Raw genomic sequence first — 18,667 nt, forward strand, 5'->3', positions numbered from 1 at the left:
TCTCATTTTTTAAAGCAAATATGATATTTTATCAGAAATAAATACTTCTATAAAACATCTGTTAATAAAATCATATCTTCCCTTTAGTTTGCTAATGACATGAAACACTCCCAGCCCTTTTCACTTTTTAAATTTTTAGCAGGGTCTCTCTAAGTCTGAGAATAGCTTCAAATATGCATCCTCCTGTCTCGGCCTCCTGAGTCACTGGAATTACGGGCATGTACCACAACTGCTGGCTACTCGGAACCATTTTTTAGTTCCTGGAACAACCCTACTTGAAAATAGTAATGGGTTGCATCCTGTAAAAATGCATGTCATCCAGAACCTCAGAATGTGTTTTTATTTGGAAATAAGGTCTCTCAAGATGCAATTAGTTGGGCTGGCGTTATGGCTTGGCAGTAGCGCACTTGCCTGGCATGCATGAGGCACTGGGTTCGAGTCTCAGCACCACATATAAATAAATAAATGTCAATTAACAAATATTAAAAAAACCAGATGCAATTAGTTAAGCTTGAGGTCACAATGGATTGGGGGTTAGGGGCTCTAGACCCAAAGACTGTTGTCTAAGGGGGAAAAAAAAGAGAGACAGAGAGAGAAGAATATTCAGATAGAGGCAAAGAAATTGGGAGTGGTTGATCTATAACCTAGAAGATAGGAAGCGGTGTCTCCTTCAAGGCCTTCATATAGAACCAGCCCTATCAATATCTTCATTTCAGATCTTGAGACTCTAGAACTGCAAGAGAATCTTTCCAATTTGTGTTCTTTTAGCAACCTTGGGGAACTACACAATAACAATGTATGGTTCATTTAATAAACTGCTAGATTTGGTATGCTAAGATTAGTTCTATGTATTGTATTCATACATTCATTCTGGAGATCAAAACCACGGCCACAGATGGATTAACTCCATTAAAATTGGAGAGAAACTTATTGTGACATCAAGGGTAACAAGGTTAAGGAGTATTTTTAGTATGCTGAACTCAAGTACCTTCTATAAAAACCAGTTTAGCCAGGCACCATGATGCATGCCTCTAATCCCAGCAATTTGGGAGGCTGAAGCATGAGGATCGGAAGTACAAGGTCAGTCTCAGCAATTTATAAAAGCCCTGAGTCAAAATAAATAGGAGCTGGAGATTGTAGCTCTGTGGTAAAGTGCCCTGGGTTCAATTCCCAGTACCAAACACACATACACACACACACACACACACACACACACACACAATCTGACAGAAATTAAAGCAACAGATTTTAATCACTCAACATATTCTCCCAAATTTATAAACTTATTTCTAAATATAAGTTGCTTTTCTGAAGCCTGAGGTTGTAGCTCAGTGGTAGAGTGCTTGCTTAGCACGTGTGAAGAGTTGGGTTCAGGGCTGGGGATGTGGCTCAAGCGGTAGCGCCCTTGCCTGGCATGCGTGTGGCCCGGGTTCGATCCTCAGCACCACATACAGACAAAGATGTTGTGTCCACCAAATACTAAAAAAAAAAAAAAATGAACATTAAAATTCTCTCTCTCTCACTCTTACTTAAAAAAATAAAAAGAGTTGGGTTCAGGGCTGGGATTGTGGCTCAGCCTTAGAGCGCTCGCCTAGCTTGCACAGGGTCCTGGGTTCGATCCTCAGTACCACATGAAAATAAATAAAGGTATTGTGTCCAACTACAACTAAAGAATAAATACTTACTTAAAAAAAAAAGAATGGGTTCAATCAAAAGCGCACATAAAAATAAATAAATAAATGTATGTGTCCATCTACAACTAAAAAATTTTTTTAATATTTTATTTTTTTAGTATTCGGCGGACACAACATCTTTGTTTGTATGTGGTGCTGAGGATCGAACCCGGGCCGCACGCATGCCAGGCGAGCACGCCACTGCTTGAGCCACATCCCCAGCCCCATACAACTAAAAATATTTTTTAAAAAATAAAACTTGGGGGCTGGAGATGTGGCTCAAGCGGTAGCACGCTCTCCTGGCATGCACAGGGTGCTGGGTTCGATCCTCAGCACCACATAAAAATAAAGATGTTGTGTCCACCGAAAACTAAAAAATAAATATTAAAAAATTCTCTCTCTCTCTTAAAAAAAAAACAAAAACTTGGGCTGGGGTTGTATAGCTCAATGGTAGAGCACTTGCCTCGCATGCGTGAGGCACTGGGTTCAATCCTCAGCACCACATAAAAATAAATAAATAAAAATAAAGATACTGTGTGGGGTTGGGCAGATAGCTCAGTGGTAAAGCACCTGCCTAGCATGCATGAGGCCCTGAGTTCAACCCCCATCACCACATAAAAAATAAACAACAATAAAAAATTATATTAAAAAAATAGCCATTAAGAAAAATAAAACTTGCTTTTCTGAAACAGAAAAAAATAATGTAAGTCACCAAAAACAGGAGTGATAAAGGAAGCATTACAAAACTAACAGATAATAAAATGCTCAAAAAGAAATGATGGTAGCAATGACTCATGACATGCCTAATTTGTATAACAAATGAACCACTTAGGAATTTTTTTTTCAAATTTTATTTTTAAAAATATACCTCCATTGTTGGACATAGTGGCACACACCTATAATCCAGTGACTCAGGAGGCTGAGGAAGGAAGATTGCAAGTTTGAAGCCAGCCTTAACAATTTAGCAAGGCTCTAAGCAACTTTGTGAGACCCTGTCTCAAAATTTAAAAAATAAAAAGGGCTGGGGATTTAGCTCAGTAGTAAAGTGCCCCTAGGTTCAATCCCCAGTACCAAAAAAAAAAAAAAAAAAAAAAAAAAGAAAAAACAATTTCCTACAAATTATAACAAACTGTATCAAATGCTGAACACAAAATACATGTCTTTAATACAAGAGTAAAGCACATATAATTATCTTTAATACATATTCACTTTAATACTGGATAGAGAATACTTAAAAGGCTGGGGATGTAGCTCAGTCTACCATGCCTCAGGTTTGATCTCCAGCACCAGAGAGAGGAAAGATACACAGAGAGAGGGAGAAGGGAGGGAACACACTGAAATGCCAATATTAAAATAGTGATATGTCTGTAATTTTGTATGTGTGGGGGTTTTTGTTTTTTCTTTTTCTGCAGCACTGGGATCAAACCCCAGACCTTACACATACTAGATAAACACTACTGCTGAGCTACATGCCCCCCAAATAATGAGGCATCGTAAAGCTACAATCACCAACACTGTATGGTGCTCACATAAAGATAAATATATAGATCAATGGAATAGAACAGAGCAAAGAAAGGAATCTAGGGAAAACACCTCACAAATATGGTCAATGAATTCTCAACAAGGGTGCCACAATCATTCAATGAGAAAAGACCAGTCTTTTCAACAAATAGTGGGGAGAAAATTGGATATCTATATGCAAAAGAATGACCCTACTCCATATAATAAAACTGAATCAAAATGGATCAAATACCTAAAGGTAGAGGAAAAAAAATAAAAAACAAATACAGAGGGAAACCTTCATGACATTGAATTTGGCAAAGAATTCTTGGAAATAGTATCAAAACCCCAAATATGGGGATGAAGATGAATGGATAAAGAGAAAGTAGTCTAGACATACAATTGAACATCATTCAGCCTCAAAAAGGAAGTTCTGACACATAAACAACATAGATGAACCTTAAAGATATTATGCTAAATGAAACAAACCAGTTACTAAAGGACAAACAATGTATAATTTCATTTATATGAGGTACCTACATCATTTCATACTCCTAGAAACAGAAAACAGAATGGTGGTTGCAAGAGATTAGGAGGAGGAGGAATGGGGAGCTACTGTTTAATGGGTATGAGTTTCAGATGAAAAAAAGACCTGGAGGTAAACTGCGGTAATGGTTGTACAGCTATATAAATGTATTCAGTGCCATCAAACTATATACTTGCAGCCAGGCTCAATGGATTACAGCCAGCCTGTAATCCCAGCAGCTCAGGAGGCTGAGGCAGTAGGACCACAAATTCAAAGCCAGCCTCAGCAAAAGTGAGGCACTAAGCAACCAACACCCTCACTTTAAATAAAATACAAAATAGGGTTATAGATGAGGCCCAGTGGTCAAGTGCCCCTAAATTCAATCCCCAGTACCCAAAACCAAAACAAAACACTATACATTTAAAAATGGTTAGGGAGATAAATTTCACTATGTGTATTTTTCTGCTATAAAAAAATTTTAAATAAATATGCACATATGCTTATATATATACATATATACATATACATATATACATATACATATATACATATATATATATAAAAAATATAAAATAAAAGCCAGGCATGTGGACACACATGGAATCACAGCTACTCAGGAGGCAGAGGTAGGAGGTCCACAAGCTTGCGTCCAGGTCAACCTTGGCAACTTAGTTAAGACCCTATCTTAAAAAAATAAAAAGGACTGAGGATGTAGCTCGGTGGTAGAGCACCTGCCATGCATGAGGCCCTGGGTTCAATCCACAGTACAGGGGGGAATACACACACACACACACACACACACGCACGCACGCACGCACGCACGCGCGCCACACAAGTGTGGTGGCATGCACTTATAATCCCAGCTACACAGAAGGCAGAGGAAGGAGGATTGCAAGCTTGAGTCCATCCTGAGGCAACATAGCAAGACTGCATCTCTAAAAACAAAATAAAACAAAAACAAAAAATTCCAAGTTGTTCAATATTAATGAGATAGGATATCCACTACATATATGACCATGGCAAAAACAAGTTACAGCTGGGTACAGTGGTGTATGCTGTAATCCTAGCAACTTGAGAGGCCTCAGACAGGAGAATCCCAATTTTGAGGCCAGCCTGGGAACACAGCAAGACCCTGTCTCAAATTAAAAAATGAAAAGGGCTGGGGATGTGGCTCAAGCGGTAGCGCGCTCGCCTGGCATGCTTGCGGCCCGGGTTCGATCCTCAGAACCACATACCGACAAAGATGTTGTGTCCGCCGAGAACTAAAAAATAAATATTAAAAATTCTCTCTCTCGGGCTGGGGATGTGGCTCAAGCGGTAGCGTGCTCGCCTGGCATGCGTGCGGCCCGGGTTCGATCCTCCAGCACCACATACAAACAAAGATGTTGTGTCCGCCAATAACTAATAAATAAATAAATATTTAAAAAAAAAAAAATTCTCTCTCTCTCTCTCTCTCTCTCTCTTCCTCTCTCACTCTCTCTTTAAAAAAAAAATGAAAAATACTGAGGCTATAGTTCAGTGATAAAGGCTCAATCCTCAGCACCAAAACAAAAACAAAATTACAGAAAAGTATATTAATATAATTTTTAATATATTATATTCATAACCAAAGTCTGAAAGGTCTCATACTTATTTGTGCCTACTATGCCAGGTACTATTACAAGCTCTGGAGATAAATCAATAAATAGAACAGACAAAAATCCCAACCCTTATAGATCTGACGCGTTAGTGGTAACAAGATTTAAATGTAAATTACAGAAGTATGTGGATGAATTAAGACTCATAAAAAATGAAGCAATAAAGGCCAAAATGAGAATAACAAGATGAAAAGATAAAGATACCTCTAAAATAAATTTTATTTATTTGTTCATTCATTCTTTCATTTATTCTAGGGATCAAATTTTACCACTAACCTACATCCCCAGTCCTTTTTTTATTTTGAGACACAGTCTCGAAACTTGAGGAGGTTGGTCGCAAATTTGGAATCCTCCTGCCTCAGCCTCCCAAGGCACTTATATTACAGGCGTGTGTCATCACGCCCAGCTAAAATTTTTTTTTTTAAAAGAGAGTGAGAGAGGAGAGAGGGAGGGAGGGAGGGAGGGAGAGGGAGAGAGAGAGAGAGAGAGAGAGAGAAAATTTTTAATTTTTTTTTTTTCTTTAGTTCTCGACGGACACAACATCTTTGTTGGTATGTGGTGCTGAGGATCTAGCCCGGGCTGCACGCATGCCAGGCGAGCGCGCTACCGCTTGAGCCACATCCCCAGCCAGCTAAAATTTTAAACTATGTGATTTCTGAATAAGATAGTAGACTAAATATATGCACCTACTTTTACTCCCTCATCTCCTCACACATACAACAAATATATATATATATACACATATATTTTTAAAGGAAAGAATTTATGACATAAAACCACAAGGATGGAAAGAGGAGCAGTCAAGTTTGAAACTAGAGATCAAATAGAACATTGCCTTAGTAGACCCACAAGAACTGAATTCTAAAACAACAATGGAAAAGGCAGAAAACCAACCTAATTTACACTACAGAATTCCCTAAACCCTAAAGCTGGTAGTTCCAGGTACCAGCGGGTGTGCAGGGCAGTGAGAATGAAAGCTAAAAGGAGAATTAATCACAGTGTTCAGGAGAGATGTGGATTCTGATCCTAACCTCCATTCTTTCTGGCCTGAGCAAGTGGCCCTTCCTCACTGTGCCCAAAGATTTACTTCCCATACAGTATAAACCAAAGATTCTCTGGTCTAGGAAAAACCAACTGAGTTATATGCCCAGACTAAAAAATAAATTTTTAAATAATATATATGTGATATCAACCAAGATGAAAAACACTGCTCTTTGTTCATCTTGGGAAATTAGAAAATCTATACTTGTCATGAAAGATACAGAAAAGTTAGGAAAGATACAGAAAAGTTAGGAAAGGCCGAGTTTTAAAGGAAATATTAATGAGGAACTATGTAGTACATTAAACATTATTCAAACAGAGATGTGTTTAAAATAGATAAAAATATAGAAAAGTAAATGCTGAACAAGGTAGAAAGGCAAGCAGCAATTAAAAAGGCAGGTAGGTAGACGGGCACAGGGGCACTATAACCCCAGCAGATTGGGAGGCTGAGGCATACATACATATGGGCTGGGGCTCAATCATTAAACACTACTGGGATCAATCCCTGGTACTAAAAAAGAAGGCAAGTAAGTTAGCAAACAGGTAGAAATGAAGGAAGCTGCTTGGCTTACTATCTAGTTAGGAGTTCTAGCCCAAGGAATGACAGAATAATAATAGAAGCATACTGAGCAAGAAAATGAAAATGAACAGGCAAAGGGATAAAGAAGGGTACAGACAGTCAAAAAGAACAAGCAATGAAGTGTTTCTTTCTGATTTCTTTTTGTACAAGGGATTGAACCCAGGGGTGCTCAACCACTGAGGAGTTACAGCCCCTGCCCTTGCTCCCTTCTTTATTTCTTCTTTCTTTATTTATTTATATTATGAGACAGGGCCTCACTAAATTGCTGAGGGGGGTGATCGAAGTTGTTAAACTTGTGATCTTCCTGCCTCAGGCTCCTGAGCCACTGGGATTACAGGCATGTGCCACCACACCTGGCAAAGCACAGTGTTTCTGAAACTAAGTTTCAAGAAGCAGCTCATCAAAACAGGTTCAATTATGGAGTAAAAGAACTCAGAAGGATTCTAGTATAAACCTTAAAAGTTACTGAAAGAGCTGAAACACAGAACTATGAGAAAAGAACATAGAAAGTTACACAAAAGATTTTAGGAAACTGCACTCCTTCAGCTCCTTGTTCAGCACCCTGCACTCTCTTTCTCCATCCCAAGTAATACTGTCCTACAGGCTGCCTGATGTGATATTTCATCTTCTTCATCAGCTAAACAGGTGATACTGGACCAGGATGTACCTCAATGGTTGCAGAGAACCTGCCTAGCATGCACAAGTTCCTGGGTTCGAATCCGCAGTACTGAAAATAATAATAATAAAATAAAAAAAGCAATACCCTGCCCTCCTTTTTCCTCTCAAAAGCTATCCATTGTAGTACATCTCAGTAGTAAATAATACCAAGACATAATTTAAAAGGTCTTGTAATTTAGCAATTAAGAATGCTGACTAGGGCTGGGGACATAGCTTAGTTGGTAGAGTAATTACCTAGCATGCACAAGGCCCTGGGTTCAATCCCCAGCACTACCAAAAAAAAAAAAAAAAATGCTGACTATGCTGGGTGCAGTGAGAATATGTCTGTAAATCCAGCCACTTACCTGGGAGACTGAGGCAGGAGGATCACAAGTGTGAGGTCAGCCCTAGCAACTTAATGAGAATCTGAGCAACTCTGCGAGAACATGTCTCAAAACAAAGGACTGGGGACTAGCTCAGTTGTAAAGCACTGAATTCAGTCCCCAGTAACCCATTACCTCCAAAAAACATTAAATTAAATTAAATAATACATATGAGGACTGAAATAATACATTTAGAACATCTATCATACTATTAATAAACTTTAATAATAGTTACTAAAGTATTATAAATGAATTATCGATGTCAATGGCTGTATCAGTGTTCCTTCTTCAAAGAGTATTTTCATATTAACATAAAGAATAATTTATTTAATTAATTATTTATTTATATACATATATATATTATGAGACAGGGTCAGCCCTAGCAACTTAATGAGAATCTGGGCAACTCTGTGAGATCCTGCGAGATTTCATTAAGTTGCTAAGTTGATAGGACTACAAATAGTGCCTATCATTAGATGTGGTTTCCGGTGTGTTCTTTTATTGTTACATCTAAGTAAAATAAATAACCACAGAAACATTGGACAGGGCTGGGGTTGTAGCTCAGCGGTAGACCACTTGCCTAGCATGTTCGAGGCCCTGAGTTCGTTCCTCAGCACCACATAAAAATAAAAACAAAAGTATTGTGTACAACTATTTAAATAAAAAAAAGAATAAACCACCAATGCTGGGTTTTACATTCATTCATTTAATCCACAAACATGCACTGAACTCTGGTCTTATATACTAGACATTACTGTAAGAATTGGCATACTATGGTGAATATGGAAAGCAAAAGTGCTCTCATTAAACTTATGTTCCAATTACATTATTGAAGCCATAAAACTTACTTTGTCCATTCAAACTGTGGTGAAAATGTGGAGAAAAAATACAAAAGGAAAAAAAAGACAAAACAAGACATAAATTAAGAGAATTTATCTGAAAAGTCAGAGATAAGTTTCTGATGTAGAGACTAAATAACAAAATAGGAAAGTGTACTCTGGCATACAGAGGAAATTAATAAATGTGTCCATTCCTTTCTCTGGGTTTGTTTTCTTTTTCTTTAAAATATATTGTTTTATTCGTAGATGGACACAATACCTTCATTTTATTTATTTACGTGGTGCTGAGGATCGAACCCAGGGCCTCAAACGTGCTAGGCAAGTGCTTTACCAATGAGCCACAGTACCAGCCCTGGGTTTGTTTTCTTTTTCTTATTTTTTTAAGGGGGGGGGAGAATTTTTTAATTTTTAGTTTTTAGTTTTCGGTGGACCCAACATCTTTATTTTATTTTTTATGTGGTGCTGAGGATCAAACCCAGCGACCCGCGCATGCCAGGCGAACGTGTTACCACTTGAGCCACATCCCCAGCCCCCGTTTTCTTATGAACCAAAGAATTATCTTATTTGACAACTATCTTGTTTGAAAATGAGAGAACTGTCTTGTTTCCAACTCAAAAGTTCATTCACTGATGTCTACTTACTGAAATCACCATGATATGAGACAACATTCTTAAAAACAGGTGGACTACAAGTAGTACCTATCATTAGATGTGGTTTTCAGAAGGGCCTTAAATGTGTTCTTTTATTGTTACAAGTAAGTAAAATAAACTACATAACCACAGAAACATTGGACAGAATTGTACCCCTTTATAGGACTGTACCGCTAGAGAATTAACATTTAAAATAAATATTCTGACTAGCCTAAGGGGGAAAAAGATGGCTCCAAAGATAGTTTCCACAATGGAGGATTTAATTTTATTAGTTTTGGAATTAAGCAACTTCAAGATGTTATGACCTAACTCAAGAATAAAGGATTTCTTTTTTTTTTTTTTTTTTTTTTTTTTTTGCTGCACTGGGGTAGAACCCAGGGTCTTGCACATGCTAGCCAAGTCTTCAGTCACTAAGCTACATTCTCAGCTGGTTTCATTTTCTTGATTACTGCAGTTTAGTTTTTGAAGAACTACCACTTGGCTTGTTGAAATTCCTATTGTTATTGCCTTAGAAGAAAGTCATCCACACAGAAAACACAGGATGTAAGGGCAATCTGGATACAACATCTGTCACCCCACGATCCCCAGGGTTGACTCGACTGATCTGGCTGGCTAGGTGGGTGTTCCCTTCCTCTGTCACCACTCCAAATGCATCCTGCCAAAGCTGTCAGCTTGGTCAAAGAGGACAACCTTCCCTGGTACAGGAGGACTGTTCTTCAGTCAAGAGTATACGAGTATGGTATGAAGACATGAATTAGTGTGAATATACTTTGCATACAACCAGAGATATGAAAAAATGTGCTCTATATGTATAATAAGAATTGTACGATTCCACTGTCATATATAAATATAAATAAATAAATAGACAGATAGATAGATAGATAGATAGTATACAAGTAGCTGCCCTCCCCTATTAGAATCTCCAAACAAGCTCTCAAGGTCCACACAAAGAACACAAAACACCTTCTCAAAATACCCACAAAACAACATATTATTCTCATCTCTTAGTAAACTATTTGAATGCGGAGGGGGAATAGCATGCCAAAAACTAAGCTGAGACCACTATTTCAAAGCAACAAGAAAACTAAAGTTCCAAGAATGCTGAAGTATCTACTTCTTTTTTTTTTTTTTAGTTTTTGGCGGACACAACATCTTTGTTTGTATGTGGTGCTGAGGATCGAACCCGGGCCACACGCATGCCGGGCGAGCATGCTACCGCTTGAGTCACATCCCCAGTCCCTCTCTACTTCTTAATTTCTAAGAAAATACAGAATATTCAGGATGCCACCACTAATCTACTGCATAAAAGATAGGCAGATTGGGATTTCTTTTCAAAATGTTAATTATATTTCAATTGTTGAATTAGTAAAATACACTTAATGAATTTTTGAACGGTCTTTGCAATTTAATATATTTTTAAAAGTTTGGTGTTTTTTGCTTGTTTTGGCAGTACTAGGGATTGAACCCAAGGCTTCACACATGCTAGGCAGTGCTCTCCCACTGGGCTATATCCCCAATCCTCTTAAGAAGTATCTTGACATCTTAATTTTATGCTGCCTGAATTACTATTTTCCTATATCTGAAAAAGGCAAACAAAGGTAATGGATAAGAATTTTGTTAATTGATGCTTTTTAAAACTATAATTATACTGGTGAGAATTACATTAAAAGAATTTTTTTTCCCTAAATGTCAGCCTTTACAAACCCAAACAGCATTTCTCTTTTGCCTTCTGCTATATTTTCCATCCACAATAAACTGTGCATAATAGAACACAAAGACTTCTCTGCTAATGAGAATAACAGAATCAAGAGAGGAAAAACCTACACTCATTACCAACTAATTCACATATCATGTTTGAATATTAAATTGTAAATCAAATCAAAATCTAATCTTGAGGCTGGGGCTCAGTGGTAGCACACTTGCCTGGCATGTGTGAGGCACAGGGTTCAATTCTCAGCACTGTGTATAAATAAATAAAATGAAGGTCTATCAACAACTAAAACAATATTAAAAAAAAAAAAAAAAAAAAAGAAAACTAATCTTTTCCCAACTAGTCCTTTGGTGCATTTCAAATTGCACATCCAATTTTAAAAATGTTCCTCAAATCAGACATAACTTTCCTATGTTCATATATGAAAAACTCTACATCACATACAACCACAAGAATAGGAAGTCACACTCCATGTATGTATAATATCAAAATACACTCAACTGTCATGTATAACTAAAAAGAATAAAAAAATTAAAGTAACATTTTTTTAAAAAGGAATAAATTTGGGCTGGGGTTGTGGCTCAGTGGTAGAGCACTTGTCTAGCATGTGTGAGGGCCTGGGTTCAATTCTCAGCACCACATTAAAAAAATAGATATCATGTCCATCTAGAGCTAAAAATATTTTTTAATTTTTTTTAAAGTGTTCCTCAAAATTGTTAGCAATCTCTTTCTTCTCTGGAAAAACACCTAATGGCGGATGACGCCGGTGCAGCGGGAGGTCCTGGAGGTCCCGGAGGTCCCGGGGGGCCCGGAATGGGTGGCCGGGGCGGCTTTCGCGGGCCGCCGCCAAGGCGGAGGCCGTGGCCAGGGCCGTGGCCGTGGCCGTGGCCGCGGGGCTCGTGGAGGCAAGGCCGAAGACAAGGAGTGGATCCCGGTCACCAAGCTGGGCCGCCTGGTCAAGGACATGAAGATCAAGTCCCTGGAGGAGATCTATCTCTTCTCTTTGCCCATCAAGGAGTCTGAGATCACTGACTTTTTCTTGGGGATGAGGTTTAAGATCGTGCCTCTACAGAAACAGACTCGTGCTGGCCAGCGGACCAGATTCAAGGCATTTGTAGCTATTGGGGACTACAACGGTCACGTTGGACTGGGAGTAAAATGCTCCAAGGAGGTAGCAACTGCTATCCCAGGGGCCATCATCCTGGCCAAGCTCTCCATCATTCCTGTGCGGAGAGGCTATTGGGGGAACAAGACTGGCAAGCCTCACACTGTCCCTTGCAAGGTGACAGGACATTGTGGTCCTGTGCTGGTAGGGCTCATCCCTGCCCCCAGAGGTACTGGCATTGTCTCAGCTCCTGTACCCAAGAAGCTACTGATGATGGCTGGTATTGATGATTGCTACACTTCTGCCAGGGGCTGCACTGCCACCTTGGGCAATTTTGCCAAGGCCACCTTTGATGCCATCTCCAAGACATACAGCTATTTGACCCCTGATCTCTGGAAAGAGACTGTGTTCACCAAGTCTCCTTATCAGGAATTCACTGACCATCTTGTGAAAACCCATACCAGAGTCTCTGTACAGAGGACCCAGGCTCCAGCTGTAGCTACAACATAGGGTTTTTATACAAAAATAATAAAGTGAATGAAACCCCCCCCAAAAAAATTGTTAGCAATCTATACATAAAAAAGACTATTTGCCACTAGTAAGTAGAACTAATGAATAATAAAGTATGAAGAATTACCAATTCATACAGACAAAAAAGTCATCATCATCATCATCTTAGAAATATCACTGCAACATAACAGACTACAAAATATATCATACTCTTCTGATCCAACACCATATTGAGATATGATAAAAATGAAGAAAGACTGCCACCAGCAGTCTTTATTTTTTTTCTAATTTTTTTTTAAAGAGAGAGTGAGAGAGGGAGAGAGAGAGAGAGAGAGAGAGAGAGAGAGAGAGAGAGAATTTTTAATATTTATTTTTTAGTTCTCGGCGGACACAACATCTTTGTTGGTATGTGGTGCTGAGGATGGAACCCGGGCCGCACGCATGCCAGGCAAGCGCGCTACCGCTTGAGCCACATCCCCAGCCCACCAGCAGTCTTTAAATCAGAATAAGTGGGCTGGGAATGTAGCTCAGCAGTTGAGCTCTTGCCTATTATGCACAAAGCCCTGGGTTCAAGTTCCAGCACTTTAAATATTAAATAAATCAGAATAAGTACAATTACCATGATGAAATGTTGTTATTAACCCTAAATAAAGATTAACTTAAATAAAGCTTAAGAGAAAAGTGAATTCTTTTTTTTTTTTTTTTGGCATGGGGAGTGTTACCAGATATTGAACTCAGGAGCACTCCACCACTGAGCCACATCCCCAGCCCTATTTTGTATCTTATTTAGAGATAGGGTCTCACTGAGTTTTGCTGAGGCTGGCTTTGAACTATCAATCCTCCTGCCTCAGCCTCCCCAGCGGCTGGTATTACAGAAATGTACCACTGCATCCAGCTGAAAAGTGAATTAAAAAAAAAAAAATCTTTTGAAAACATATAAGACAGAACTAACAAGGACTATAGGGAAACAACCAGTATTCAACTCCAGCAAAAACACAAAGTAGAAAGTTTTCAAAAAATAGGATTATTTTCTTGGTCCCTAAAAGGATTCTAAGGTAAAAAGGTATGTTGCAGCAAGGGATTCTGACTAAAAATTCATTTACTTTCTTTTTTTTTTTTTTTTTTTAAAGAGAGAGTGAGAGAGGAGAGAGAGAGAGAGAATTTTTAATATTTATTTTTTAGTTCTCGGCAGACACAACATCTTTGTTGGTATGTGGTGCTGAGGATCGAACCCGGGCCGCACGCATGCCAGGCAAGCGTGCTACCGCTTGAGCCACATCCCCAGCCCTCATTTACTTTCTTTTCACTGAACACAGTACATTTCTACCCTATGTCCATCCATTCATGGACCTCATTTTCCAAAATTCAACAAGCTACCAAAGTCATCTAGTTATTTCCTAGGGAGAATTAACTGTAATATAGCAAAAAGAGGATTGGAAGTAAAAATTAGAAGATTTGAACTCTCTAGATATGCATTACAACCTACTCCATGCCTTAGATGTGGCCGGCAAGACTTTAATTAATGTTCACTGAGAAACGTCAAGGAGCTAAACTTTTTCTGAAAGAATGGGAACTGTCTCAACCTAGTTCTGATAAAGTTTAAACCTGGGGTTCTGGACCAAAGATATGTTGCGAACCCCAACCATTACACAACAACCATTACACATACATCTATGATCTTCCTTTTGATAGAAAGGGGTAAAGGGAAAAATGAAGAAAAAATACATTTTCTTATTTAATTATCATGTACTGACTGTGGGATTGATAAACTTAGAAGAGACAGAAGAATCTTTTAACATTAAAAGCAACATCTAAGGGCTGGGGTTGTAGCTCAGTGGTAGAGTGCTGGCCTCATACATGTAAGGCACCACATAAAAATAAATAAAATAAAGGCATTGTGTCCATCGACAACTAAAAAAAAATTTTTTTTAAAGAGAAACATCTAAAAATTGCATAAGCAAGCAAAAAACAATAAATAAAATCATCTGTTTCATTAACAAAGGGTCCTGAACCAAAAAATGTTATTTTCTGATTAGAAATTTAAGCTGATATTGGTCAGCTAATGAAAATACCATCAAGAGACTGTCATTCTGGTAAGTGTTGTTTAAAAAAAAAACAAAACAAAATAAAGCAACCACACCCACACAGCTGGAAAAAAGCTTCTGACATATGCACTAAGACTTGTTTACAGAGGCCACTTCTTAATAAGAGAAATGCTTTGCAATTTGACTAGGGTTATATAAGAATTTTGCAATGTGTGATCAACTTAAAATCTTGTTTATTTGCTCCCTAGTTCACAGATAAGTTATTTCACTCCAAGGTTAGGTGTCTCTAACAGCATTTTGCCAATTGTAATAGTTTTACTCCATCACTCAGCACTTTCTTCAAGAGAATTTTAGCCATTAATTTTATTGACCTTTCCCATAAAAATTTTTTGAAGATTAAATGTTAATATTGATGTGTGACATATCAACATCTTAAAATAGTTCTCTCCTGGGGGCTGGAGTTGTGGCTCAGTGGTAGAGGACTTGCCTGGCATGTGTAAGGCATTGGGTTCAATCCTCAGTGCACCGCATATAAATAAATAAATATAAGATCCATTTACAACTAAAAAAATATTTTTGAAAAATAGCTCTGCTCTCAGAAGCATTGTGAAAAAGACAGTAAATTTCAGGTGATTTCAATTTTAGTATCAAAACCTGCCTTTCAGGGGCTGGGGATGTAGCTCAAGTGGTAGCGTGCTCGCCTGGCATGCGTGCGCCCGGGTTCCATACTCAGCACCACATACAAACAAAGATGTGTGTCCGCCGAAAACTAAAAAATAAATATTAAAAAATTCTCTCTCTCTCTCTTTCAAAAAAAAAAAAACCTGCCTTTCAGAGACATAAAGAAATTCAAATTTAAATTTCAACAGTGAATGACAGCAAGGAATTCTTCCTCTTCCATTCCCCACTCCACTTTTTTTTTTTTTAGTACTGGGAATCGAACCCAGGGGCACTCTACCAGTACATTTTTTTTTTTTAAGACAAAATAAATTGTGAAGCTAACCTGGAACTTGTGATTTTCCGGTGTCAGTTTATGGTGCAATCACACCCGATCAAAAAAAAAAAAAAAAAAAAAAAAAAGATTTCTGGGAAAGGATATATTTTACTTTGCAAGGCAATGACCAAGGATATTGAAAAGAAAATTTTTTCCTAGGGAGAAATAACTGTAATATAGCGAAAAAAGGATTGGAAGTAAAAATTAGAAGATTTGAACTCTCTAGATATGCATTACACCCTACTCCATGTCCTAGACGTGGCCGGCGAGACTTTAATTAATGTTCACTGAGAAACGTCAAGGAACTAAACTTTTTCTGAAAGAATGGGAACTGTCTCGACCTAGTTCTGATAAAGTTTAAACCTGGGGTCCCGAACCCCCACCATGACCCAAACCTCTGCCCTCAGCACAGGCCCTCCTAACACTTAAAAAGAAAATCTCAAAATACAGCCCGGGGTGGTGGTGGGAGGGAAAGCCTAGAGACCCCTGAGTAGATCGTCAAGAATTTTAAATTTTAAAATGAAAACTAAACTCCAAAAGCAACGCCTCAGCTCAACAGCAACGTGGTCCGGTGTTTATGAACCCAACTACTCTGGACGTAAGCGCAGCCACGGCGCCCACGGAGCCGGCCCCAGGCAGCTGCCGCCGGCGCAGGGTGACAGACGACCTCAGCACACACCGGCACGGCGCCCGAGAGGAGGCTGCCCGGCCGCCGCGGCCACTCTCACTCAGCGGACCCCCAATTCCCGCTAGGACTCCCCGGTCCCCGGGGCCGGGCCCTCCCCCATGGCACCCCTCCCCCACCGCCCAGTGCCCCGCCCGCCCCCGCGCCGTCAGCCCCGCCACCGCCGCGCAGCCCCGGGTCTCCTCAGTCGTCAGCCCCTCGGCCCCTCCCCCTTGAGGGGAGCCCCAGTCCTCCGTCTCCTCACCGGGGTTAGCAGTAGTCGCCGCCATGGCCTAGATGCCACCGCCGCCGCGCCACCCACCCCCCTAGTGGGAGGAGCTGCCGCCACCGAGCCGGAGGAGGGAGGGGAGAGAAGAGCCACTCCCCAGAAGCGGAGCCCCCCTGCCGCCACCGCTACCGCGGAACCCAAGATGGCGGACGCAGCAACCCCCACCGCCCCGGCCCCGGGGAGGAGAGGCCACGCCCACTGATGGGCGGGGCCATACTGTAGCCGTCCTCTCTGGGAAAGCGGACCAATGGTGTCCAAAGTGGCTAGCGGGCAGGGCTGGGGACGGCGCCTGCCGGTCCCTGGAAGGCAGGGCGAGGAAGAAGTCCAGCTGTCTCCCTAAACACGCCTTTTTTGCGTCAGAGGGAGGTCAGTGACCAGTTGACGTCAGTGAAAAGCAATGAAAAATGGGCATTTCACTAAAAAGTTTTGACTTGGTAGTCAGTTCGACCGGGTATTCCCCTGCGGACTATTTATTTCGTAAATCTTCTTTAGGTGTTCTAATACCTCACAAGGTGGCTTGTCCTCTAGTGGAAAAAAGTTCAATAACTAATTTTTGAAAGACTTCTAATGGATCTGGTAGGGTAAAAGGATCTGGGCATCTATGATCTGGTAAAGGACACAGTGACAGCCCAAACCAGAGGCATTGAAGAAGTTATTTTTGATTAAGGTGAATAGAATAACATCCTTTGGTCAATAAAAGGAATAAAGTGACAGGTTTTCAGTAAGGAAGTGATCACATGCTGACTGCACAGATTGATTTTCTAGTAATAGGAAGCACTGAGCACTTTAGACTACTTATATGTATTTTCTCATTTAATTCTTACAACTACACTATGAGGTCTATTCTACTGTTATTTTCATTTTGCAGCTAAGGAAATAGAAACAAAGAGGTTAATCAAGGGACATCCAGCAAGTAAATCCAGTAGTGGTGTGGGAGGCAAAATAAAAGAGTCTGAGACTAGAAACATTTTCCACCTATCCCCCTGTTCTGAGCTCTACAGATTTAGCACTACGGGTACTACTACCTTTTCATGTATCTTCACAAATTGTTTAATATGAATTTAATTAGAATTTTAACAAAAAATCCTATAATGCTATTCTTTTTTAATTTTTTTTTTAGTTGTACATGGACACAATACTTTCTTTAGATGTTTTTTATGTGGCGCTGAGGATCGAACCCATGTATGAGGCAGGCACTCTACCACTGAGCCACAACCCCTGCCCCCCATTATGCTATTCTTACGAGTACTATAAAGATTACATTGATTCATTTATCTCATTTAGCTAAAAGCCAATACATTGTAGAATACTTTGCATATGGGTTACATTTGTTAAAATTTAATTCTTTGTTACCATTTGTTGTTATATTTCTAATTTACCAAATAGGAAAAAAAAAAAAAAAGTCATCCACTTAGATAGGTTCAGTGGTGCATGCAACTGGAAAGGCTGAGGCAGGAGGATCGAAAGCTCCAGGCCAGCCTACATAATAACTAAGATCCTGTCTCCAAAGAAAAAGAGTTAGGGGTATATCTCAGTGGTAAAGTGCCCCTGGGTTCAATCTCCAATACCTACAAAAATAAAAATATGGAAAGAAGTACACTAAGGCATAGAAATATTATGAAAAAAGTTAAATACTTCAATTGAAAATTACAATTGAGGGGGGGGGGCTGGGATGTAGCTCAGTGGCAAAGCATCTGCCTTGCATTAGCAAAGCCCTGGATTCAACCCTCAGTTCCAAAAAAGACCAAAAAAACAAACAAACAAAAAAATTATAATTGAGGGGCTGGCGTTGTGGCTCATTGGTAGAGCACTTGCCTAGCATGCTTGAGGTGCTGGGTTCGATCCCCGGCACCACATAAAAAT

General features: G+C 39.6%; 1 protein-coding gene and 1 pseudogene across 7 annotated transcripts in view; one reads left to right on the top strand and one right to left on the bottom strand.

Annotated features, from left to right (window-relative positions):
- The window catches only part of ARNT (aryl hydrocarbon receptor nuclear translocator), a 77,510-nt gene extending 60,541 nt beyond the window's left edge, over positions 1-16,969 (bottom strand). For all 6 annotated transcript variants that reach the window (XM_081307015.1, XM_081307012.1, XM_081307014.1 and 3 more), the window contains exon 1: positions 16,781-16,969. In XM_081307015.1, the coding sequence (XP_081163141.1) occupies positions 16,781-16,805 (25 nt within the window). In that variant the 5' untranslated portion in view covers positions 16,806-16,969. The remainder of the gene's footprint in view (positions 1-16,780) is intronic.
- LOC308657054 (small ribosomal subunit protein uS5-like) lies at positions 11,948-12,847 on the top strand (annotated as a pseudogene). The gene has a single exon. The product of its transcript is annotated as a small ribosomal subunit protein uS5-like (transcript).
- Positions 16,970-18,667: the final 1,698 nt, after the last annotated feature.

Source organism: Spermophilus citellus (genome assembly GCF_964194105.1).
Source record: "Spermophilus citellus genome assembly, chromosome: 9".
Taxonomy (NCBI): domain Eukaryota; kingdom Metazoa; phylum Chordata; class Mammalia; order Rodentia; family Sciuridae; genus Spermophilus; species Spermophilus citellus.